This window comes from Clupea harengus, chromosome 20, assembly GCF_900700415.2.
Source record: "Clupea harengus chromosome 20, Ch_v2.0.2, whole genome shotgun sequence".
NCBI lineage: Eukaryota > Metazoa > Chordata > Actinopteri > Clupeiformes > Clupeidae > Clupea > Clupea harengus.
In genome coordinates this window covers 26624161-26651614 of record NC_045171.1, presented here as the reverse complement: position 1 = coordinate 26651614, position 27454 = coordinate 26624161, and the positions used below count along the sequence as shown (strand labels likewise).

The window sequence follows — 27454 nt, the reverse complement described above, 5'->3', positions numbered from 1 at the left end:
AAGAAAAGACTATCGGTGAGACACGACGGGGTCGTTTTCTGTGTTCACGTTTGACATTAACGTCGGAACTGGATAATTGCAAGTGGGGAAAAACAAGTTCTGACTCCAAGTTGTTTCGAACACTGCATAAAAACGGGACGAAGCTTTCAGCCTACGTCATATGTGTGCGAAAGAGGATCAGTATAAAGTCAACTGGTAGAAGGCAGATGGGATAGTTACGTATAAAATGTTTGAATATATTAGCTCAATAATCTGTAACGCGGATAAATCTTGAAGTAGCACGGCCATTATGCGAAAAACTAGAATCAGAATTTAAAACAGGGCGTGGGACATTTAAAAATGGTCAGGGCGAAACGAAGCATGCTACAGTCACTGATGACACTGGCACCTTTCTTTCTTTGCACAGTTAAAGGTAATGTTTCACTGATTAATGACAGAGAGTGAGGATTAATTAACGGGTCTGTCCGAACCTAAAGGTTACTAGAATGTTTAATGTAAGGACATATGTAGGCTTCTCTGTGCGTTTCGACTTGTGTTTGGGCTCAATGTTAACTCTATTTGCTTGGTCAAATTGCTGAAGTTGTTAACAAACTAATGTTCTAGCCTTCACCAGTCAGTGTTAATTACTAGATGTTGAGTTAGGGTATTTGAACCAAACTGTTTTTCTTTTCGAGCAGCGGAATGCCCCACAGCTCCAACTGAGCTTGACAACAACGTTATTTTGTCAGATGAGGCTGTTGTACAGAACGAATTCCCCGATGGGTCCGTAGTTAAACTGGAGTGTGACAACGGATATGTTCCGGAGGAAGGAAATAACACCATCACCTGTGACAGCGGCAGCTGGACCAAAGTGGAGCTGAGGTGTACAAGTAGGCTAGTTCACACTCAAAAATAGTTCTTTAAGTGTAATTTAGGCTACCTCCATCTATTTCTGACATGTTTATATTTTCAGGGAAAAATTGTGGACCCCCCAAAGTGATCCCACATTTAACATTTGAGTATCAGAATGGAGAGAATGGTACATATTTTAGGGATCGAATAAGAGCGATTTGTGAGCCCGGGTAAGCGATATGATTATTATCGAATTGACTTCTACTGGAGTCACAGTGTTTAGCCTAGGCCTACTACATTCAATATTAGATTTTGTTCGACATTTCACATCACATATTCTACTATTCATTCGTTTGTTTGTTCCTATCAGTTTCCAGCTCGTGGGATCAGGCCACTGGCAGTGTCTAAACCACGGCTGGAAAGGGAAGTCAGCATGTAAAGGTATAATCACACTAATTATGTTTACCCTAAGCCTGTAGCCTACATGAACTTAGTCTGATCTCTCTTATTGAAATAAAGTCCCACCCAATGACTCCATCCACCCAATGTTTAGCACTCATGTAACCTTTTGTGTTGGGTTCGTTTAGGTGAAATCCTCACTTATTAGATAGACGAACTGGAGGGAGACAAGGATGCTCTTGAACAGTTTAATGGATCACTTCTCACTCTCTCACTTTCCACACTCAAACGTCACTTCCTGATCCTCCAAAACATAACATGTCAACATCCAATCACATTGATGAATTTCCAATAACTTAACTAAACAGAGAAGTCCTAGATGGACTAAATGTTATTTATAAATTCCCAACTTAGATATAACTTCTAATTTAATTAACCTTCCAACATAATAGAAAATGCTCCAGCTTACACTCAGCTTTACATTCTTTCCCATTGCTGCAGAGATAATGTGTGGCGCGGCTCAGCTTGACACTTTACCTGCTCTTGAAAATGGACGGATCATCAAAGCTCCTCTTGACAAAGAACACATTCAGTTCGGTGACTCCATTCAGTATAGCTGTAGTGACGACTACCATCTCACTGGAAATGATACCATCAAATGCACTGAGAATGGCTACACTGAGCTGCCTAAGTGTGAAGGTGAGTGGCATCTGTTTCACAGAGATATAAGCCTCTGCTTTATCACACGTTGTACGAAGGCACATGGGTGGAGTGCGATATGAATAGACTGCTGAAGTCAGCCGTTTGGACCAGACTTGACTTTTGGGTACATTTAGTTTTTTTTGCATTTTTGAATGAATTGCTTATTGAAATGATTAAGCTGTAGAGCTTAGTGTTAACCTACATTGTGTAAAATATTTTAATATTTATCAGATAAATGAATGAATTAGAGTACACTGTTCATATCGTATGTATACCTTTATACGCAGTGCCGGATTAAGCCTCGGCTGGCCCTAAGGCACATTTTGAAATTTAAGAGAATGGCCTGAACAATTTAAATTAGATCTCGGATTGTATCAGAGAATATGACCAAGGTGGGTAGGAAGTCAGAGAATTCGGATACAAATTCAGTGTAGGGGCCAGGTGGTCTATATAGTGTCACAAGAGTGACCGAATGGGTGGTTTTCCAGTTTGGGTATGTAAGATGAAGTACGGGAACTTTGCTCGTCCACCACCACATTCTGCACGGCAGGGCATGTGGCATGACATGACTTGGAGGGTAGACAGTTTAAGGCTGGTTATTCGTCTGGTTTAAGGCTGGTTATTCGGCTGGTTTAAGGCTGGTTATTCGGCTGGTTTAAGGCTGGTTATTCGTCTGGTTTTAGCCAGGTTTCAGTTAGAAAAAGTATTTCAATATGGTTGTCTTATCAACTAATTTACAAGTGCATCCTTTGAAGTTAAGGACTGTATGTTAATCAGACCCAACTTTAGGTTTGTACTGGAAACGCTTTGTGCAGATATAGTTTTGATCAATAACTCTACTGTGAAAGCAGAGGTTAGTATAGGGTTGTAACTCTCCCTCCTAGTGTTATTTTTCTATTCTCAGCAATGGGCTAGGTGATTTCTAGAAAACAGACAGGCCCCCTCCTGGGAGGGGTGGATGCCATCTTTCTGCTTCCATGCTTCCTCCGGAATGTAAGCCAGCTGTGGATGAAGCCTACGATAAAGCCTAGCTCCTCCTAGTGGGGAATGAGTGAATGACAGAGAATAGATTGAGAATTCAGGTAGGGAAGTATTCTCAGAGTCGATGTAATGCTGTTGTAATGAGCGCAGTCACTAAGATACTTAAATTCAGAAGCGGTTAGCACCGGTCCGAGGCTAGACTGCAAGACTGTCAAACAGGAAATGATGTCCCTCAGACAAAAGGTTTAAGAATCCTCAAGTCAGAATCTTAAGCATCTTAATTTCCAGTACCAGGAGACAGACATATCTTTACAAAGACATAAAAGCATGGCAGACATTTACATCTTTGCGAAGATGTAAAAGAAAACAATGACTCCACGTCCTTGTAGGCAGACACTAAACAGACTTAACAGAAAAAAGATCAGAGGACACATTCCTGCCAGTCTTAAAATCGAGCACATTCATTTTGGATTCAATTACTTCAAGCTATATGAGACATATGAATATAAGATAAATATGAGTAATGATTATGACTCACAACTCTTTCAAGGCAGACTGGGGTTTTCCCATTTCACTGGGGAATATTTCCTACTACTTACTACTACTTTTGAGGGACAACTCGAAACTGTTAGGTCTAGGTATTCTGCTTTAATCTCCTTAGTAAACAAACTAAAGGTTTATTGAGACATCATAGAAAAAAGTAATATTTCATCATTGCACAAAAAGAATGGCTTCTAAAATTGATTTTCACCTTTTCTGTGTCTTCTGTTACTGGGTCAAAATGATGCATTCCTGCGACATAAGCAAGGACGGAGTTATATAGGATGTGTTGCAAAAATCATACTGCTCATATATAAACTCAGTGGAATCATACTGCTCATATATATACTCAGTGGAATCATACTGCTCATATATATATATATAACAATTGTATTGTTATGGCGCTATATAAATAAAATTGAATTGAAAATTGAATTGAAATTTTATTGAATTGAATGTATACTCAGTGGGGCGACAGTGGTACAGGAGGTAGAGAAGTCGGTTAGTAATCAGAAGGTTGCCCCTAATTGCTCCTGATGTGCAGTGTGCCATCAATGTAAAATGTGTATACATCCTTGTAAGTCGCTTTGGATAAAAGCGTCTGCTAAATGACTAAATGTAAATGTCCTTTAAATACTCACAGTGTAACAAGAAATCCTCACACAAGTAATGTTTTTTTTTTTTTTATTACACACACACATATGCACGTGCACAAACACACACACACACACAAACACAAACAAACATATACTGTTTTTTTTAGACCCTTTTCCACATTTTGTTTTGTTGTGCAAAATTCATTTTTTTTCTCATCAATCTACACCCAATACTCCACAATGACAAAACAAGAACAGGTTTTTGGAGTGTTTTGTTAATTTACTAAAAATCAAAGACTGAATTATGCCATTGACATAAGTATTTAGACTGTTAACTTAGTGCTTGGATTAAAGAACCTTTAGCAGCAATGGCAGCCTCAAATCTTCTTTAGAATGATCCAACAAGCTTGGCACATTTTTCTTTTGGAAATTTCTCTCATTTTCCTTGGCAGAATATATGTGTGTGTTTGTGTGTATATTAAAAACAATTATGAATACATTAATATAAAAGATTAATGTACCTATTTTCCTCCATAGTTACAGCACAGAGACCAAGCAAGACCCCCAAGAAAGAACCAATTGAGTCATCAGTCTCTGGTATGTTTACTGTTTACTCAGTTAATTGTGGTTGGATTAATTTGGTGATCAGTGCCGTGGTGATCATCTGTCCCTGTTATTATTAGGCCTTCCTCATTTCATGCTAAATTAGCTCTGCCATTTAAACTGTTTAAGGTTATTTATCAGACGTTTCCTTAGCTAGCATAGCAACTAGACAACCATAGCAACCAGAAAAAAAATGTTTTGCTGCATAGACTGAAGTTTATTTTCCCCAAATTAGCTCATCATTGAAAGGCAGTCTTGGGTTCATGATCACAACCACTTGCGGATGATGTTAAATGCTTCACGTAGACATTAAACAATTCTGAGATAAATATTAATACTCTGATAGCAATGCAGTGAATAAAAGGGGAGAAGTCCCCTCTCCTCCTTGCCCTTCGCGAACACACTCATTCTTGCGATTTCCTCTGTAAGCATGTCAAAAGATCATTTATGGGACTAGGTTGATTTCCTCTGTAAGCATGTCAAAAGATCATTTATGGTACTAGGTTGATTTCCACTGTAAGCATGTCAGAAGATCATTTATGGTACTAGGTTGATTTCCACTGTAAGCATGTCAGAAGATCATTTATGGTACTAGGTTGATTTCCTCTGTAAGCATGTCAAAAGATCATTTATGGTACTAGGTTGATTTCCACTGTAAGCATGTCAGAAGATCATTTATGATACTAGGTTGATTTCCTCTGTAAGCATGTCAAAAGATCATTTATGGTACTAGGTTGATTTCCACTGTAAGCATGTCAAAAGATCATTTATGGTACTAGGTTGCCAGGGGATAGGTTTACGATTGGACTTCACTGTTAAGTGTCCCTCCCTCTTCTCTAAAATCCCAATCAAATAATCATACTTTAGATTTGAATATGTGCAAAACATGAACTATGACCCTATGAACTATGACCCTATGAACTATGACCCTGTCATTGTAGTATCAAACGGTATCAATGGGAGGGCTACTGCATATGTAGAAGGGGGCTGTTAACACCCCTCACCATCCCAACACAAAGAACAACTGTCTTGCTTAATGTACCTACTGAATTGGTCGTCTTAATTATTATCAAAAAAATTGCCCCCCTGAGAATTTTTTCAGGAGCCGCCACTGCAAAGATGTGTTTACTTTGCAGCATTTTAAGTCTGCAAAATGTCTCTCCGGCACATGCATCCCTTTGCGTGTGTGCTCGTTCAGTTCACACTCACACACACAATTGTACACTAGGCTATGCAGCTAGCAGTCGTTATAGATTGCAAGATATCTAACGCTAATTAGGTAACTTCTATAGAAAAGCTTAACATCTAACACAACAAAACGTCTAGGACAAACACAGACAGCATATATGATCAATACTTAGATTGACAAACACAGACAGCATATATGATCAATACTTAGATTGACAAACACACACAGCATATATGATCAATACTTAGATTGACTAAACACCAGACCAGCATCTATGGACAAATACTTCCGATTGGCTCTTGTTTGCTGGTGTTCTGTGTCAGGCCAAAAACAAAACTTGGGCTTGCTGCACAGAACATTGACTGTCAAGATGAGATTTAGACCACACAAGATGATTGTGTCAGAACTACAAATGGGCATTTCTTTTTCAAGGGTGTATCCCCATTGGCTAATGAGTTTTTTATTTCTGCTCCTCTGCGTCTATTCTCAACCAAGGTTAGATTGACATAACATTCACATAAAGTGGTTTCGAACGAAATATAAACAAAAATATGAAAATAACATGTCTTGGTCTCGTGTTTCATGAAATTAAATAAAAGATCCAGTCAAAAAAGGCTTATTTCTATCCAATTATGTGCACAAACCTATATAGCCACACTCATGTGGAATCCATAGATTACTGTCTAATGTATTGGCAGATTTCCTTATGTGAACCGGAACTCACTAAAAACTTTGAGATTGCTCTACGTTGAATTGATATTTTTCTTCAGTCAATGATGATTGTGCCCGCTATAAATAGTGTGTACGCTGATTAATTTTCTCCTCCTCAGTGTCAAAAGGAGCCGCCATAGCTGTCCCTGTACTGGCTGTATTTTTCATTGTCTCATGTAAGTTATTACAAGTTATTATAAGTTTGAATGTTTAATTAAAATCATAATTGTATGATAACATAATTGAAAAGTAATATTTTCTTTACATGTTTTCCTCTATGGCAAAACACATTTATAAAACAAGGGTCCACACATATCTTTCTTGTTCATTTTCTGCATGTCGTTCCTCTACTCATGCTGTTGTGACCCCCTAGCTCATTGAATATCAATTTATGATAGCTGATGCATGGTACTAGATGGTGTTACTGAGAAGACGTTTATCCTGTTGTTGGGATTTGTGTCTGAACTAAGGGAGTTGCTTAAAAAATGTTTTATTGCTTAAACAAACTTAACAAAACAGTCATTCAACTCATCTTCCATGTCACTTTTTTTAGCACAACAGAACATTTCTTTGCTTTCATTCATTTTTCAAAATGTTAAACACTTATCTCGCATACAAAAAGTTAACACTGTTGTATAACTACATTCATTATAGAGGGATTAAAGTTCTTTGTCACTATGATGGATTTCCATCAATTGGATTCCAGAGAGACCATGTATGAAATCAGTGTGAGTACATGATGCATACAAAAACAGCTTAGTGGGTATACAGTGTGCTCATAGGGTTACTGTTACAGCTTAGTGGGTATACAGTGTGCTCATAGGGTTACTGTTACAAGGAACAGAGAGTAGAGTAGGAACCGAAAAACATGTTGGTGGTGGCAATTATATATATATTGCATATAAATATTAGCATACAATATGGGGTAGAATAAGTGTACGGCAGTACGGTGGTGATGGGTGCATGTGGGCCAAGGGTTTCTACATCTTGCAGGCAAGCTTCTTTCATGGGTAGTTGTACAATTTAATCAGGTTTCATGGAATGGAAGTTATTGCCATGCCTCCTAATGGTAGCATGTACAAGGAGAAGAGCAATGGTCCAAGCACAGAGCCTTGGGGAACACCATAACTTACTCGGGTTTGATTTGATGGCTTATTATGGACATGAACAAACTGCAAACGATCAGAAAGGTAAGACCTTAACCAGGATAGGGCACAGCCATTGATGTCAACATGATGTTCAAGTCTGTAGCAAAATATGATGATCTATAGTGTTGAAAGCAGAACTCTGAGGTCTAGAAGAACCAGTATTGAAATGCACCCATGATTATATGCGATTATTAGGTCATTCAGGACTTTGACTACGGCTGTTTCAGTGCTGTGATGGGCTGTAAAGCCAGGTTAGAGGTCTGGATGTGATAGTATTCATTTTATACCGTATATTTGGAGACCCAGTCTTAGATATGATCATCAGGTTTAATCTTGAACAATGGTGGCCACCATTGTGAGACAGAGCCTGAGTTCCACTCACTCAAAGCTTCACCTAAGACTCATCTGATTATCCATTGAAGGATTGCAGTTAAATGCTCTCTGAGAACAAGGGGTGTCACCCTCTATATTTCATGAGGTCTTGGAGACACAAGTCTCTGAGCCATTTGCTGACACTTTCATGACATTTTCACATCCTCCCTCAGGATAACGTCTCTTCTCTAACCATAAATGCTTACATTCTAACCTAAGTCCAAATAACAGTTTTAACTAGATATAAGATGTATTGAATTATTGACTATGGTTTATCATTATGAACTCTGACCCTTCAATTCTGATTCCTTCAGATGTTGTTTTCATGTAGAAAGGGAGGTAGTTGCTTTCCTATTACTTTTCGAAGTATTTTTGACTGTAAAGGGAGGTTGGATATAGGCCTATAGTTAGCCAGGTTATCAGGATCAAGGTTATGTGTTTTTGAGAGATTGTTTGATCACTGCTATTTTGAATGATTGTGGAACAGATCCTGAAATTAGTGAATTGTTCATTACTTTAAGTAGTGTCTCATAAGGGTAGTGAGTGTTTAAGTAGTTTTGCAGGGATAGGGTCTAGTAGGCACATTGGTAATTTACATGAGGAGATCATGGAATTGTGCTCAGGGAGGTCAATGGGTCTGAAGGATTCTAGGAGTGCACCAGGTTGTGGGATGTTATAGAGGTAGTCATGGTGATTCTAGGAGTGCACCAGGTTGTGGGATGTTATAGAGGTAGTCATGGTGATTCTAGGAGTGCACCAGGGTTGTGGGATGTTATAGAGGTAGTCATGGTGATTCTAGGAGTGCACCAGGTTGTGGGGGTGTTACAGAGGTAGTCATGGTGATTCTAGGAGTGCACCAGGTTGTGGGATGTTATAGAGGTAGTCATGGTGATTCTAGGAGTGCACCAGGTTGTGGGGGTGTTACAGAGGTAGTCATGGTGATTCTAGGAGTGCACCAGGTTGTGGGGGTGTTACAGAGGTAGCCATAGTGCATCCTGGAGGGGCTATAGGGTCATGGAGGGGGAGGAGACTGAATTATTTCTCTTATTGTTAAAATTGGGTTGTTTTTATTGTTTTCAATCAATGAAGAATAGTAAGCTGATTTCACATCAGAAAGAGGTATTCTATATCTTTTTATAGCTATCTTTCCATGCCAGGTTAAATACCTCAAGTTTGGTGGAGTACCATTTGTGTTTAGTTTCAGAGTAATTTGTGCTTAATGAGTGTGGTCAGTGTGCCATGGGGCAAGTCTTTTCTGTTTTCTTCTTCTCTTTTTCAGTAGTGCAACAGTGTCAAGGGTTTAGAGAAGCACACTTGTGACACCATCTGTTAAGTAGGTCGATATGAGGTGGGGATGTGCTTATGCCACCTTCAGTGCCCGGAGTAAGAGCTGAGGCAGGTGCAGCTGGTAGTTTTGACATGAATTCTGTTGTAGTCTTGTCATATAAACAACGGCTGTAGAAGTGGGTTCATTCCGATGTTGCGCACAGTTCTAATCTCATGTTGAATGTAATTAGGTGATGATCTAAAAGGGCAGTATTTTGAGGTAGCCATATGTTAATACAAGGTCAATGATGTGTGCCAATGAGTTGGTGTGTTTACATGTTGGGGAAACCCAAGAGTCTAATAGTGATTGGAATGCGGCTGTAAGGCTATTATTTCGTGGATATATGTGGATATTAAAATCTCCCACTATCATGATTTTATCAGAGTTCATAACCAAGGTGGGTAGGAAGTCAGAGAATTCGGATACAAATTCAGTGTAGGGGCCAGGTGGTCTATAAAGTGTCACAAGAGTGACCGAATGGGTGGTTTTCCAGATTAGGTGTGTAAGTAGGAGAACTTCAAATTATTTGAATTTAAATTCCGGTCTTGGGGAAATACCTAAATTGGCCTGGAAAATTGTCGCTACTCTACCTCCATGTCCTGCGGGACATGTGGCAGTTAACATGACTTGGAGGTGTAAGATAAAATTAAAAAGGCTACATATAAAAACTGTCAAATGGAAAATACCAAGCAGTGTTAGATGCAATGATGAAAAGCAACTGTCAGATAGAAATGTACCAGACAGTCAGCAGATCAATGCACATTCACACACACACACACACACACACAGTCAGCAGATCAATGCACTGGGTCAAAGGCAGTTAGACAGTTGAAATGTGGAAACCACCTAAGTCGCAAGAAAATATAATAGAAAGTAAAATACAGAGGTTCTGTTAAACGGACAAAGTCCTAAAAAGGCAAGAAAGCACAGTGCAGGGTGGACAGACGACCAAGACATCGGCTGAAGGCCACATACCACTAAGTGACATCACTACTGGGCCAATAAAAGATAGAACATTTCCTGAAGCTGACAGAACGCGCCTTCTCCAGCTTTTGATGTATCACTGCATTGAAAGCTGTATTGCTATTATCATTTGCCAGTAAACAAACTTGTCTTGTACAACGATCGTCTCGTCCGGTGGCTCTGTCATGGACAGAAAGTTCCGGCCTGCCAGAAGCTCCGGATGACGCAATGGATGACGTTACGATCAGCTGTTTTGCTCTTTCACGTGAATGATATAGAATCTTAATAGCTAGGTGCTACTGCTAACTAGAGGTGGGGACTTGCTACGTGCCTTCTCAACTTGTAATGCAGCAATTAAATATCACTGCGGCGGTTGTTTTGAGATACTTTGTGATGTTTCTTATTAGCCGAGCAGTACAAATGCATATGAAAAGTAATCGAATTAGTGCTAAACAATGTTCAAAGACAGCTAGCTTTAACCATCTCTGCTCTGGATCTTACAGAAGTAGTAACAATTTAACTTTCTGTTCACAACAACCTTTAAGAACCACGTCGGTATTTCATGAAATGTATCTATCTAATCGAAAAAAATTGTATCGTGAACATTGTTTAGCACTACTTCCATTACTTTTCATATGCATTTGTACTGCCCCGGCTAATAAGAATGCTGCTAATGGGGGATAATCGATTAGAATTTCTCTAAATGCGTAGCCAGAAAAAATATCCAGTGTGATATTTTAGTGTATACGTGCCAATGTTTTCAGGCTTTTTTAGGCTGACAAATGATGGAAGATATCTATTATGATTTAAGTAATTTACTTAATGTGAAAATTATCACACTATCATGAAGACACGGATCATTGTACTGCGCATCAGTCAGCTGAGATCGTTGAAAGACACATTGCCAAACGTTGACACATTGAAACCTGCCTGTGCTCTCTAGTGGACAAACTACGTAATGACAACACTGGTAATACAGGACCTGTCTTAAGCCCAATTTATGGTCGGCTTTTACGCAGGCACGCAAGCCACGCAAGAGCCCCTTGCGTAGTTACGTATCCCCTCCTTGCGTGCTTGCGTGCGTTGCCCAATTTTTTTAACTATCCGACAAAGCTACGCAAGCCGCACGCAGCCCGCAAGGCTGTGATTGGTATAAACCCATCTTTACCTTGTGGGCAGTAGCATGCTAACATTAGAAAGCTGGCTCAGACACCTCGCGAATCCCCTCAGACGTATGTTTTTGTTACTAAAACAGGTTTTTTACATTGCACAGTGTCTATTTCTCTGTAACTTTAAAAAAAGCAAAAAAAGTAAAACAAACAAGTTTTCTTCGCTGTTTACCTTGTGGGTAGTAGCATGCTAACATTAGATAGCTGGCTCAGACACCTCACCAATCCCCTTTAACGTAATTTACTACACCCACAACGGTGGGAGAACCATAAAGAGTCCCTCGATGCAACTGTGTGACCATGCAGTAACGCAGTTGCAGAAGTATAAAAAAGCCTTTTACAAATGCTGATACTGATAGTTCTGCAATAACCTTATATGGGCTGATAATATCAGCCAACCAATTTATCAGGCTCTAATATGTTTGTACTGTATATTTTTAATTCATCGGTGAAACTCCCAAATCTGAAGGTTGATTATTGATATGCATTTGTCTTTTGAATGTACATTTTGGCTCATTATTGTTGTTGTTTATACAACACTTCCAACTGAACAAACATTAATTATCTGTTTATTTTTCAGCACTGTTAATATGTCATTGTGCAGGCAACAGAGGGTGAGTGCACTGAACATTCACTTCAACTCACTATCAAAAACACATTACACACAAGAAGGGTCAGTATGTATACACTTCACAACTAAGAGTAAGGCTTTGTCTTCGTTGTCTTCGATTTATTTTTAGATAATGACCTCCGAACTATACATCATCCCGCTAATTATACGGTTACTCGCCAAAACGATTTAAAACATTCCTCCAAAATACCTCTTTAACGATTTTGTTGACGTTTTGTGATTTCCGCTTAGTTACGTTAAATGACCGGACTACTTGTGGAATGATGATATGAAAGATGTGAATTAGAAGCACAAAACCCGTTGCCAACGACAGCAGTCATTACTTTTTCGCAGCAGTGAAAATAAAGAAATTACAGACCTGCGAATGTTGGGGTGGCCCATTCAAATAAACAGAACTTTTTTGAACATTTGGAAGAGCCGTATAATACGATACCCAGTACAATTTCTAAGCACATAACCTGCAAGCACTGTCATGCCTACTTGTTGAGTAATCCTCGACTGTTGGGAAAGATTCAATATACTGAAAAATATGGACTGTAAAGTGTCTAGTGTAGCCATTTATTTGCAGATTCTGTTCCATTTTTCTCAATGATGGTCAAATATTAGTAGATAAAGATGCAGAGATATTTCGAAAGTTTAGATTTCTTTTCAGTATGTTAAAGTGAATGAGCTGTGGGAGCACAAGAACAGTGAGCGTCTAGCAGCGTCTAGCAGCGATTATCATAGATGCATGTATGTACATGTATGTATGTCTATGGCGATTATAGCCTTACTATCGAGATTCTAAGTAACATGTACTCCACGAAGATCATAAACCCTTGAATATAAAAACGACTCAGGGAAATCGGTTTAGAAATGTAAACGCTATAGTGCTTTTTATCTTGCGTCTGTTTATAGGTCAGTCTTCACCTCACCAATATGGGGGCGACGTTAGCACGTCGCAGCAACGGGCTGAAGCGGTCAATGGAGCGTCTATGTATATATGTCTATGTGTAATGGCCAACTTTTCTTATTTTAATATATGGCCGTATAAAGAAAATGTTTTTCTCATCATTATTGCGTGAACATATGGACACATATTGAGAAGAAAGTTTTAACACTTGAGTTATCTTCTGAAAGTACATTAGAGAACCACTGAAAGCCACATAAGCACTGACTAAATGCCACAGAAAGATTTTTTTTTACATGCACTTTAATTATACTATTTAAAGATTCAATGGAAAAGTTCAGTACAAAGTAGGCCTACACTGGCCACTATTGCTTAGGCCAATAGCCTATTGAGGCAGTATTGTTTCTGCTCCTTAGTGTTCTTAAGGGTCAATAAATAAATGTTGGCTGTGATGGGCTTAAATTACAAAAGAAAATGTTTATGTAAAACATGTTCTGGACCTGCACACGTGAATAGTGAATGCTAAAGATTCCTAATGTCACTGTTTTATAATGTAATGCTGCACAGATCTTACGACACACAAGAGGGGAGCAACAAGATGGGAAAGCTCACAAAAAGAAAGTCTGATAACTTCCAAGGTACTATTATTATATTATATTAACATTTATACATTGCCCTAAATGTATATTGCCCTAAATGTGTGTGTTCTGTTTCTTATGGACAGATCATTTTGATGTTGTCTGAAAATGTGGGCCAAGTTACAATCATCCATCATTCTGACTGACGAGGCTGTAGCAGCGAATAGTAGAATTGTATTAAGATTTTAAATGAGTATGCTCTTTTAATCATATTGCATCTTTGCTGTAAACTCTTTGGTCGATCTGTTGTTTGCCTGTTCTTGTGGGGAGGAGGCTGCTATACAATATTATTATATGAAATCCTAACATTTATACATTATTTTTTTATGCCCTAAATGTATATTGCCCTAAATGAGTGTGTTGTTTCTTATGGACAGATCATTTTGATGTTGTCTGAAAATGTGGGCCAAGTTATAATCATCCATCATTCTGACTGACGAGAGCGTAGCAGCGAACAATCAGTTGCTTTTCAAATGAATTTATACACTTTTGAAAAATAAAATTATTTGTATTAAGATTTTAAATGAGTATGCTCTTTTAATCATATTGCATCTTTGCTGTAAAATCTTTTGTCTATCTGTTGTTTGCCTGTTCTGGGGGAAGGAGGCTGCTATACAAAAGAATCTCAGAGTGCCAAAAACATTATTATTGTTACAGACAAAGGGAAAGATATGTGTCGATGTAAATACGAGTACATTAGATTTGCATATCCTGAAGGAAATACCAACGCATGCAAAGCATAGACATTTTAAATGAATATAAAAGATTATAACATTTAACGCATTTCAATGCATGAAGAGAGAGAGAGAGATGAGGCATAGCACTTCAATTCAACGCATGAAGAGAGAGCGAGACAGGAGAAGAGAAGAAGGAGGCTGTGTAAAGACTGCTGGATTAAAAGATGGAGAGATAAAGAGAGACAGTATGGAGTGTGCAACTGGGAAGGTGATCAGGACATAAGGATAGACAGAGTTAAAGATAGAGAGAGAGAGAGAGAGGTGATCAGGACATAAGGATAGAGAGAGTTAAAGATAGAGAGAGAGAGAGGTGATCAGGACATAAGGATAGACAGAGTTAAAGATAGAGAGAGAGAGAGGTGATCAGGATAGAGAGAGTTAAAGATAGAGAGAGTTAAGAGAGAGAGAGAGAGAGAGAGGTGATCAGAACATAAGGATAGACAGTTAAAGAGAGAGAGAGTTAAAGATAGAGAGAGTTAAAGAGAGAGAGAGTTAAAGAGAGAGAGAGAGAGGTGATCAGAACATAAGGATAGACAGAGTTAAAGAGAGAGAGAGAGGTGATCAGGATAGAGAGAGTTAAAGATAGAGAGAGTTAAAGAGAGAGAGAGAGAGAGAGAGGTGATCAGAACATAAGGATAGACAGTTAAAGAGAGAGAGAGTTAAAGATAGAGAGAGAGAGAGGTGATCAGGACATAAGGATAGACAGAGTTAAAGATAGAGAGAGAGAGAGGTGATCAGGATAGAGAGAGTTAAAGATAGAGAGAGTTAAAGAGAGAGAGAGAGAGAGAGAGGTGATCAGAACATAAGGATAGAGAGAGTTAAAGATAGAGAGAGAGAGAGGTGATCAGGATAGAGAGAGTTAAAGATAGAGAGAGTTAAAGAGAGAGAGAGAGAGAGAGAGGTGATCAGGACATAAGGATAGAGAGAGTTAAAGATAGAGAGAGAGAGGTGATCAGGACATAAGGATAGACAGAGTTAAAGATAGAGAGAGAGAGAGGTGATCAGGATAGAGAGAGTTAAAGATAGAGAGAGTTAAAGAGAGATAGAGAGAGAGAGGTGATCAGAACATAAGGATAGACATAGTTAAAGAGAGAGAGAGTTAAAGATAGAGAGAGTTAAAGAGAGAGAGAGAGAGGTGATCAGAACATAAGGATAGACAGAGTTAAAGATAGAGAGAGAGAGAGGTGATCAGAACATAAGGATAGACAGAGTTAAAGATAGAGAGAGAGAGAGGTGATCAGGATAGAGAGAGTTAAAGATAGAGAGAGTTAAAGAGAGATAGAGAGAGAGAGGTGATCAGAACATAAGGATAGACATAGTTAAAGAGAGAGAGAGTTAAAGATAGAGAGAGTTAAAGAGAGAGAGAGAGAGATCAGAACATAAGGATAGAGAGAGTTAAAGAGAGAGAGAGAGAGGTGATCAGAACATAAGATAGAGAGAGTTAAAGAGAGAGAGAGACAGGCAGAGTGCATCAACCCGAGGCCATTAAGCTAAAAGGTGAAAGTGGAACTCCGTGGACTGTGTTTTACAGAATTGCTGATTGTAGTAGTCCACATACATTCATGTCTAGTCTGTGGTAAAGTGTATGGAACTGTATGTTCATGCACAGTTTGGTGGAATATTACCTTGATATGACCCACATGGGCAGACACAATTAGTGACTTAACCAGAAATGAGGTCAAATGAGGTGTTTATAACATAAACCATATTTGGGTTATGACAACATAGATCTTGAGATTATGGGAAATGTTTTATGGAATCAAAACACCAGTACCCAGCAACCCATGACATAACACCAACACCCAGCAACCCATGACATAACACCAACACCCAGCAACCCATGACATAACACCACCACCCAGCAACCCATGACAACACCACCACCCAGCAACCCATGACACAACACCACCACCCAGCAACCCATGACATAACACCACCACCCAGTACAATCTGCATAGGGTTTAATTTACAAGACCTTCTCGAGTCATTTATTGCAAACTCCACAGTCGAACATTGACTGTCTTGCGCTTTTTTGCGAGTGGTACATTTTTGTAGTGTCGGCGATGCGGAGAACAAAGCACTCATAATTATATGACAGTGTTATTAGTACGCCATAGCATATCATTATTGTAGAAAATGATTAAGGTGGACTCATGATAAGAATAGAGAGAAATACACACAATTTATTTTCACGGCTTCAATTTATTGCATTTGTTATTAATACATTTAGTCATTTAACAGACGCTTTTATTCAAAGCGACTTACAAGGAAATGTAAAACTACACCGAGGTAGGAGGTGAGGGGAATCAAACTAGCAACCTTGCAGTTACTAACCAACAGCGCGACCCACTGTACCAGATCACACTTGTCGTCACCTATTCATAAATAGATATCACCGCATAGACAGCCTCATACACCGCTTCTTGTCTTGCTCTCACAGCGGTGGCGGTGTTGGATTTTGCCATGATTATGGTCTTGTATTCTTCATAAGCGTTCATGATCATCTCCTGCTCGCCAGCGGAGAAAAAAAAAAAGACACTTTCTTTGAGTTTAGAAGCCATTTTACCGTCAGAAAATCATATTTTGGTGATCAACCTTTACTGCCTTTTGAAGTAGGATGTGCACGCGCAATTGCCCTGATAAGTTTAGCCTGGTTGAAATTAACCACATGATTTGGATGCGGACCAGCCTTTGACGAGCCGATATATCCTGTCCTCAATTAGCTCGCTAATGTTATCGGGCTAATAGGACAATTGATTAACTTAGTTTCAGCCCTTACGACGAACGGGGCCCAGGTAAACCTGTTCAACTGTCGCAACATTTTGCAACAATTATGCAACAATTTGCCACTTTTTGATCAGGCATCTAGTTTTGGTATCATCTTCAAATGTATTTCTATGCCACAGCCTAGCTGAGTATAACTGCTGACCATGGCTACTCTCAGCAGCATAACACGCCATGTCACAAAGCTCATACCATCAGTTCACTAGAATGTGAACCAGGGGGGGTATTCATGGTACGTGGTTTAGTGACAAACCTGGATTTGTTAACTCAGAGTAAGTGGTAAACCTCCTAATAGAAGAGATCTCTGACGTTGTTTTGCTAGGAGAATGAACCAATGGGGGTTATTTTATTAGGAGGTTTACCACTTACTCTGAGTTAACTTATCCAGGTTTGTCACTAAACCACGTACGACGAATACCCCCCAGATCTCAATCCAATCCAGAGCACAGTTGGGACGTGGTGGAACAGGGGATATGCATCATGAAGATGCCCACAAATCAGCAGCAACTCCAATCCAAATATGAACCAAAATCGAAATCTATCTAATCAAGCACAAAGGCAACATACTGTATATGGAGCATGTCAATATTTACAGCCGCGCGCAAATGTATTCAACCCCCCTGAAAGTCATTATTTTCTTTATTTTAAGATACTTGCATGGAACACTAGGAGCGGAAGCGGCACCTTGAGCTCACTGGTATGTAAGTAAAGGGATGGCAGGATTAGAGGAGATGTCTTTTTAAAATAAGGTTCCCCATCCCTGTTAAAACAATGGCACTACATTTACAATCTAACATTGTTTATTAGTATTTAATAGAGTCTATTCATGTACTGTACACTGATATACATTCACAAACATAATCAGGGAATCTCAGAAGGTTTGTGCTGGATTCCTCTGGAGTCTGTGCTGATGTAGCCAGGTTATATGTTGTCGAAGAACGTCAGTCCATTGTGGCATAGCACCAATGCCACTTAGCTTGTCCAGACTGTGTGACGGCACCTCATATCCCTTCAGCCCATATAAATTGTGATCCTGATCCGGGTCATCATCCAGAAGATACAACTCACCAGCATGGACATCAGACAAGTTGGCGTAGAAGCGATCTGGCTGGAAACCCACCCACAGCGTGTAGCGATACTGACTACACCGCAGAGAGTAGCCCAGGACCCGCACCTCCAGAAAATGGGGCTGATCTGAGTTCAGCTGGGGCGTGTCTGCTGGCCGTGGGCACTGGCTAAACGCCATTCTCTCCTCACTGATGTAGGTCTCAGGTCTGTAGAAAGTGTAAGCTCTGTTTTCACCCTCAGTACAAAGATTAACATGGCTGCCAGGTTGGGGACATTGATGGGGTGCATGCAGACCTGCCAGATGAGAGATGGTGGGAAACAAATCCACCAGCTCCACAACAGACTTCACAACCCGGCCTGTTGAAGAAGAACAATGGAAGATTATTAGACTAAATTGGTTTATTGATAAGTATATTAATGCACGTTATTTTGCACACTGTGAGCCCACTTTCTGAATAAAGAAAAACCTTTCTAATCATATCCCACTCTTTGTAGAGCATAGGGACCCTTTAAATGAGGGGCTCAGCTGACTCAGTCACACCTACTGCTGAAAGGTGGACAGAATCAAACATACACTCGCAGAATCTCCACAGACAAACATTTGCAAGAAGATCTGCTGCAAATACCAGTGACTTGTCGGACTTTTGTCTTGAGCTCCAAAAAGTCTGTCCAGCTAATGTCTTCCCTTCTAGGTTTGCACTGGTTATCTGGTGGTCATCTGGTGGTCATCATTGTGAAGATGAAATGTTCAGGAGCACAGAACAGCTCTGAACTGCAGCTCCAGCTAGTAGAGGGGTGTGGAGTTCCCGTGGAGGTCTGGCTGCCACACCACAAGATGGCTGCCATTTGCACTACATCTCCCAGAATGCAGCAGGACCCAACCAGGTGTAGGTGCTTAAGGCACCTAATTCAAGGAGCACTTAAGAGTGGTGGTGCATGTTGTGTGAGAGGAGTAGAGCATCACATGTGTTTTTACCTGAGATGAAGTGGTTGTTTGGCTCCTGAAACACATCCACGTAAGGGAAGGTCTTTTCACCCCGTCCTTGGCTGACTGATGTCAGGCCTGGCACATACACCATGAGAGGCACACGCGTGGCCACATCAAAGGTGCTGTACTTGGCCCACTCTCCATGCTCACCTAGGGACCATCCTGCAGCACAAGAAAACACAAGAGGGCAGAAAATACATGATCAGTCAGTAGAAATGCTTTTTTTCTTTCTTTTCTTCAGTGCAGAAAAGGCACAGACAGTGATAGAGCTAGGATTTATATTAAGCTTTAGAAACATGGATACAAATATGAAGCAAATAAGTATACTTTTGAACTCATCCCTTACACCCAAAGATGTACATTAAAAGGAATGCAAATGACTCACTCTGGCAGACAGAGCCCCGCCCCAAACAGCACCATTCCACAACCCCAACATCTGCACCCTTACTTTTCATACCAAGGTTCTACCGGGCTCAATCAGTGGTTCTACCGGGCTCAATCAGGGTTAGGTTCACAGTGAAACACACACGGCCCTATTACTCACCGTGATCAGATGTAAAAACCACAATGGTGTTTTCAGCAAAGCCATGTTCATCCAAAGCATTTAAGAGCTTGCCCACCTGGGCGTCCACGTAGGACACTGAGGAGAAGTAGTATTGGCGGATCTGAAGCTGTGAAAAAATAAAATGACATGGCATTAAAATCTCCAGCTCTAGATCATCATCGGCTTTGACCTGTAGTGAATTTGAGAATGCCATCATGATTTTTTTTAGGAATCCAAACTTCTACTAAGGACAATGAGCAATTGAAATCGGTCGGGTATGGAGTTAGAATGCTATAAACCGCAAAAAACACAAAACGGCTATACAATGCAATCCCATTTTGATAGTTAATTGTCCTTAGTAAAAGTTAGGACCCAAAGAGATCTTAAATAGGGCCCAGGTTGAAGTCTTTAATATCTGTTGACTTCACCGCCCTCCACAGCACGTCATACCTGGAAGTCCTTTGGAACAGGTCCATATGGAAAACTGATGTTCAGAGCTTTCACATCCTCTCGTTCACGGATATCAGTCCAGGGATTGTAGGCCACGCTAGGAAGGCCTTTTGGAACATCAGGGTCAGCAGGTAGAGTCATTTTATCAAAAGGATAAAGCTTCACAAATTCCTGGGAACAGACATAAGTATGCCTTAGTTTCACAAACAAGATACACAACCTGGGGGAACAAACATAGAGAGAGCCATTTACAATATATTGTTTATCAGAAAATATAGCTGTACAGTTGAATGCACAAACCTTGCAAATGCAAAGACTCTTTTGTTTCTGTAATAACAAAATGTCCCTTGTGTACTCAGAATATGCGATTTCACCTATTGTTAAGTTGTACCATCACTGACAGTGTTGGCAGTTGACTCAAAGAATATGTATCTGGAGACCAAATACCGGTAGGCTTAGACCTGTACTGACTTTATGTTAAGGTTCTTATATAAAGCATTTACTGTAAAGCAATCACATACATGAGCTTAGAAATAACAGTAAAGTTGCCCTAAGGCCAATTTTATTGATTCCTTAAACGGCATATTTTCAGCTGTACAAACATGATTGCAAAAAGGTTAATTAAAAGTGGATATCTAATGATGCTTAGGTTAGAATTTGCTATCACAATGTGAACACATTGAAACAAAGGCTTGGTGGCGGCAGAAAATGAGCCTTCGTGTGGCTATATAGACAAGGCAAAACCTCCTAAATCCTCTTCACAAAGCTGCTGAGATCTTTTTACGATGGAAAAGCAAGAACTAAGAACCTAAGCTAAGAGAAAGACTCCTTTGCCATGGAAAAACAAGAACTAAGAAGAACCTAAGCTAAGAGAAAGACTCCTTTGCTGTGGAAAAACAAGAACTAAGAACCTAAGATAAGAGAAAGACTCCTTTGCTGTGGAAAAACAAGAACTAAGAACCTAAGCTAAGAGAAAGACTCCATTGCTATCGTCAATCAATACAAAAAAATAAAGAACTATGTGGAATGGGCCACGCATGAAATAACAATGGAATATACTACCCACAAACCGAGGATTTTCACAGAGTTTCAAGGAGTTTTATCTCCTTACGATCACCAGTTAGACAAAGATTAGACTTCCTCCAAAACATACAGTATTATTACAAATAAAGGATAAGCAACATTTAAATGACTGGACCAAATTCCTCTGGGGGACCCACAGCCTTACGAACATGGACTTTATGTCTGAAGGCCTACAGCCTAGAAGTCCTTGCTAAGGCAGTGCAGTTTAAAAGCTAATGTATTTGATCTAAGAGCTGATCTAATGTATTTCATCTAGGTCCCCCAAGTGCAGCTAACTGCTGACAATAAGGAAAATTCATTGGAATATTTTGATTCCGTGAGAAATAGGGAGTGAGGGAATACATACCTGAGGAATTCTGAATGGTATGTGTGGTTTATAGAATCCGACTGCCAAGAAAAATGGACTTTCAGACTTGTTCATTAACTTTAACAACCGTATGGCCTCTTCAGTATTCTCAATGTCCGGCAAGGTACCGAGTGGCATTTCAGTCACATTGACGGCACAAAGAAGGTTTTCATGCAGTTTGCCATCTCTGCCTTTGCAAACCTAGGAAAGACAACAAGTAGAAGTGAAAGAAGAAGTAAAAGTAAAACAATGAAGTAAAAGTAAAACGTTTTTTTTTTTCATATTTATTTTTATGAAACTGCAAATTCACTGCATGTTCATTTTATCCCCTGACCTTTCCTCAGGAGTTTTCCATAGCTCAATATGAATTGACTGACAACACCATTAAATACTCAAAACAGAAGGAAGCGGGTGCACACATCTGGACAAGCCTGACACTGACCTTCCTCCTTTCATAATGGAAAGAGGGAGGATGATACGGAGGCACAGACCAGCTGTACGGGTAGTCATCCGAGTGGTTGGACACAATGCCTTCGGGATAAGCACACAAAGCAGGGGTTTACAAGCAGCCAAACACACAACAACAACAACAACAACACACAACACACAACACGAAATGCAGTGGAGAAATGTTTGAAACAAAACAAAACGTACTGCGGGTACTGCGGGTACTGAATGGGGTAAAACACACTAAAGTAGCATGCATAGGAAAGTATGCACAATTGCAAACATTATTAAAACTCAGTGAGGAGCCAAAACATTATGACCACTTACAGCTTAAGTGAATAATGTTGATTAGCGTATAACCATGGCTCTTGCCAAGTTGGGGTCATATTAGATGGTAAACACACAGTTGAGTCTTGACCTCAACAAGCTGGAACTGGGATAAATGGACAGTGATCAACAATCTGACCGCTTGTATTTTCACAATTTCCGACGTGTCATCAACTCAGCACATCAGTCATGCTAGACGCTATGTGAAATGCCACACATCTGTTACTGGAAGGCCCACAAGCGGTCTAAAAACACACTGTGGTAGAATTATGATCAATCATGCGCTCTAAAAACACACTGTGGTAGAATTATGCTGGCTTTGTTCGGTTCAGTGTAAACAAAAAAAAGAAGGGATTTCTTTACGGTGATATACTGGGATCTCTGTTTAAAACGGACTTCAAAACAGCAATGCAGCAAGGCACAAGATGAATGTGTCAATCAATGCATCACATCCAGCGACTGGGGTTGTGTAGCAGCCAACTGGTCAGAGTGCATACCAATCCCTGTCCGCCAGTGAAAGTGCATACAAAGCATTGTTTACTGTTGTTAGGTTTTGAAACCATATTTCTGCATAACCTAGACTACAAATACATAAGATTATTACCAAAGCAATTACACTACAAGACAAGAAATCCTATTAACTATTTATTTGTCAACATCAGCAAAACGTGGTTGGGGTGAACAGACCTACTCCCGTGAAGTGAATTACCAAATGAGCCCTAGTAAGGTTGCTGCCATGTCCAGTCCCATTACAACAGACAAACCAAGAGAAGGCTTTGGAGGGCGGAGCTTTAAGCTTCATGCAGAAATGAAACATGATTGGATACAATCTGTTACCTCCCAGCACTGTCTCTAATGGAAGTAGGGAGTGGGCAGATTTCAGGACTTAAAGAAAAAAAAATACAATTCTAAATACTACATTCCTGTTAATCTATTTGTTTAAAACAAAAATATCCTGTTTTAGAATATGTTTCATATGAACTTTACTAATAGACATTTTGGCAGACAAGTTTTTTATATAATTTTTTTCTTATTAATTTGACCAGGCAAAAAGCAGTAATTACCAGAATGGAAAGACTGCTATGGATCCCCTCAGAGATACTGTAGTCCAGTCCAGCCCCATGTGAAGGACCAACCGTACACTAATGGTGGTCAGAATGTTTTGGCTCATCAGTGTGTATCCAAACATGGATCACTTTCTCTCTCACTCACACACACACACACACACACACACACACACACACACACACACACACACACACACAATGTTTTGGCTCATCAGTGTATATCCAAACATGACAGATGCTTTTGTCCAAAGCGACAAACCATATTAACATTTGGAACATTAATAATAATAATATAAATAATATTTATAAATACGAGAATGATCGTAAATATGATAAATGGGAGAAACAAGTGAGATATAAAGAAAATGCCGACACACTGACATGATCTCCCAAAATACACCATTCAAAATACACACATTTGACTTCTTGCTGAGCTCATCCACTTGGTAGGAAGAGGTTCATTCAAGACAAAAACACTCTAACATACCAAATATGCTTTTGTGAACAAAATTGTTATATATATATATATATACATTCTTTTCATCTCATTGTCTGATTTAATATGAGATTAAATTATTTGTCAAATGTACTTCGCCAAGAAGAAACTTTAAAACAAACTATTGTGCCCTTCACAGTGTTGCTCCGTCTGAAACATCGTCTGACATTCAGACATTTATGGCAATGTGTGAAACTTCTACATTATCCAATGTATTCATTGAGCACAGAAGTATCGTACTGCAGCTGATCCCTAACAAGGAAAATCTACTGTGACTAACAGAGGATGACGGTCTCAGTGCAACAAGTCACTTGTAGCTCTCCAAAGAACGAAGGTAGGATTAGGGTAACAGCTTTAAGAAATGCTAGCCAGGGGTGGGAAAAAATGGGAAATAAAATTATATTACAGTATCTTCAATTGTATGGATGGCAAATTTCATACACTATTTGATTCTTCCAGTAGCAAAAGTGACAAAATTATGCATTTCAAAAGTATTCAAAGAGAAAAATATTATATTTAAATAATATAATAAAAAATAATATTATTATCATCAATATTATAAACATAAAACATGGCTGGAGTTTCTCGGAATGAACAGTTCAAATAAAACATCTACAAGGGCTAAATGTAGCATCTCGCACTGCAAGTGAACATTTGTGGAGCGGCCCTGTGTTTGGATCCGCTACAACATGGAATGGATTCGTCTTTGGCCCATGCTACGCCTTAAACACTGGAAGAGGAGTAGCGTTGCGCGGATGACAGATATCTTACTTGTATCGTGAATGTTACCAACACATGCTAGAACCCTAAAAAACACGCTGCTGTGGTAAACTGGGGTGTAAAATGATCTCATGGTTTTAAAATGGTCTGTGTTTACGTGTCACCAGCTGTAATATTCAGGGGTGCAGGTTAGTTAAAGCTTGAGGGATCATTACATTTAGTTAACATGCTTTAACGATTATTAGATATTTGTTGACCCGTTGAAAACAATGCAGACACCACCAAAACTACCACCCGCAGAAATGTTAAAAGGTTCACATTCAAATCCATGTTATGCCAAATCAATATGCCTTGTAGGGCAATTTGTAGTGTTTATTTTTGAGCCAACACTGACCAAGCAAACAAGCTGGCTTTCGGGGGAGTCTGACTAACATTAGACATTTTACGTGAATTTAAAATGGTCTGTTTTATCTTGCTGTGATACTAAGGGGTGTAGGTTAGTGGAAACTTTTAATTTATGTGATTAAGTTAGGTTAGTGGACAAGTTTTCAGTTGAGCAACTGGCTTCTTAGCTAAATTAATGTACTGTGCTGGGCAGTCAGGCCGTTCTCACATATACTATAATCATGTAAATCATCAATACGATATCATATAAAAACACGTATTAAAATGCCAGTTTATTCAAGCAAACTGTCCTTTGTTGCACAGTAGGCCTGGGTGATAAAACAATAGCGATACACATCACTATAAAGTTTTTTTTACATTTGTTCCTCGTATACTCTGTATTTCAAGACTGTAGTAATTATTAGCCTACGCTTTGTATTTGTTTGTATACAATGTATGCTACTCTGTGTCATTGAAAGATTAAAAACAACTGGGCTAAACCTAATTCAAGTCAAATTCATTCACTCAAATTCATCCAGCAGCTATAAAAACTTTTTTTTTTTTTTTTTTTTTAAACATAGAGTTCAAGTAGTGTTTTTTACCATGTAATAATAACGGCCCTAATTCGTATGGCAAATTAATTCAATGTATTCAGTTTCCTTAGTCGCTCAAAACCAGGTTAACCTGGGCGCTCAGAATGACAGTGCACGGATATTCCTTTTCATTCTAAAAGCTACAGTGCATTTCCTGATACAATGTGAAGATGTTAAAGAGATCATTTACCAGGATGAAATATCTTTCCAACAGACATGGTAGTATACCCATGGCTTTTGAAATACTGAGGGAGCGTAGTGTAGTTGCCCGAATGGACTCTCCAGTAGAAATTGGAGTTGTCAAACAATTTCGTGGTGTCCGGTCTTCGACTTGTTAATATTGATGTTCGACTGGGTCCACATAAAGCTTGCTAGAAAGATAAACGTGACTCAGAAGCAGTCTTTTTTCTGAAATGATTTCATTCTGTGTGAGTTCTTGCGTAGGCTACTCACCTGAGCGTATGCGTTGAAAAACACGTTGCTTTTCGATGCAAGTTGATCAATATTTGGCGATTTTACGAGTGGATCTGAGTAGCAGCCCAGTGATGGGCGCAGGTCATCGGCCATTATGTAAAGAACATTCAGCTTGTCTGAAAACAATAGAATACATAACTAGTTGATTAAAATAAAACAAAACAATGACGTCGCTTGACACTAGGACACACGTTATATTTACCTCGTGCTACGACTCCAAGTAAACATAAGCCCATGTATGTTACGAAGACACATGACAGCATCATCATCTTCAACAACACAGTTCTAAATGTATTCTCAGTTCCTTCTCTGAGGTGCTCATTTCCAACTTCTTCCTAAAATCTTCCCTGACTTCTTCTTCTAGTTTTTTATTGGCGCTTACTCTCTTAGACCAGTACTGCCCTCTACTGCATATTTTCATCCATCAGTGAGACAAAATGTGTGTTTAGGATATCTGAAAGGTGTGAAAGGTGTTAATTTCACTGTTGGGGACAGACATTTTCCAAGAGAAATTCCACAAATAATTCCACCAAAAGTACTGTTGTACTTAAATGTGTATAAAGGAAACCCTTATTAGTATTATATTTACTAGATAGTTGGTTGGTCAATAACTTAAAGGTTAGCATGTTCAAATGTTTTAAATACTGTTGTAGCAAAACTAATTACTTCAAATCTTAAAGTTGCTACTTCAATTAAAGGCAGGTGACCGAATGCGATGAACTGAAGTGTATTCAATCTTGCAGACTTCCATCCAATTTGATTTGGTCTATAGAGCATCTCTGTCAAAAATCAGTGCACTTACTTTTTATACTACAATTTCCGTCACTATGTTTTTCCAATCGAAAACCAAACGCTTATCAAAGTTGAGCCAATCAGAATATTCTGCTCACTTATTGCGGAAATACATTTCTGCTACAACGATGACTTGTAGGAGCAGGTGTGGGTCCTTGTCTATGTAAACTCTGTTTATGACTGTTGTTGGAAGCTTCGCCTGTCATTGACTAATCTGCATCCCCTATGAAAGAAAGGGAAGCCTTTGATTAATACTTGGCTGTCCCTGACAGCCTGCACCTGTACCTTTGAAAGTGTTAACAAGTGTGCTCTCAACTTGTATTATGTTTCTGTCTTGTTTTGTTTATTGATTGAATACTGACACCTGTGATTGTTAATGTGGGTGTGTACCTGTACTTACTTAAAACTTAAAACAACACAAGTCAGACTAATCATATAATCCATAGCTGCTAGCTAGATAGCTTA

The 27454-nt window shown here is 39.3% G+C and overlaps 2 protein-coding genes across 5 annotated transcripts; one reads left to right on the top strand and one right to left on the bottom strand.

Moving 5' to 3' along the window:
- Positions 1-54: 54 nt before the first annotated feature.
- Positions 55-17917, top strand: LOC116225154 (complement factor H-like). Of its 3 annotated transcripts, none has more exons than XM_031586979.2 (10): positions 59-412; positions 678-869; positions 953-1061; positions 1202-1272; positions 1732-1929; positions 4587-4646; positions 6672-6728; positions 12112-12145; positions 13619-13689; positions 17860-17917. In XM_031586979.2, exons 1-10 carry the CDS (start codon positions 340-342, stop codon positions 17877-17879), a joined length of 885 nt encoding a protein of 294 aa, XP_031442839.1. In that variant the 5' UTR covers positions 59-339; the 3' UTR covers positions 17880-17917. The 3 variants fall into 3 exon arrangements, with proteins under 3 accessions (XP_031442840.1, XP_031442839.1, XP_031442838.1); XM_031586978.2 differs by lacking the exon at positions 17860-17917 and adding an exon at positions 13776-14213 and having other exon boundaries at positions 61-412; XM_031586980.2 differs by lacking the exons at positions 6672-6728; positions 17860-17917 and adding an exon at positions 13776-14213 and having other exon boundaries at positions 55-412.
- Positions 17918-17992: 75 nt separating this feature from the next.
- ids (iduronate 2-sulfatase) lies at positions 17993-26590 on the bottom strand. 2 transcript variants are annotated; one of them, XM_031587019.2, is made up of 9 exons: positions 26400-26589; positions 26177-26313; positions 25914-26094; positions 22132-22220; positions 21690-21890; positions 20261-20431; positions 19811-19937; positions 19255-19428; positions 17993-18635 (listed from the first exon to the last, which is right to left on the bottom strand). In XM_031587019.2, the coding sequence occupies exons 1-9, from the start codon at positions 26464-26466 to the stop codon at positions 18082-18084; spliced, it is 1701 nt and encodes a 566-aa protein (XP_031442879.1). In that variant the 5' UTR covers positions 26467-26589; the 3' UTR covers positions 17993-18081. The 2 variants fall into 2 exon arrangements, with proteins under 2 accessions (XP_031442879.1, XP_042566704.1); XM_042710770.1 differs by lacking the exons at positions 22132-22220; positions 25914-26094 and having other exon boundaries at positions 26400-26590.
- Between the last annotated feature and the right edge of the window lie 864 nt (positions 26591-27454).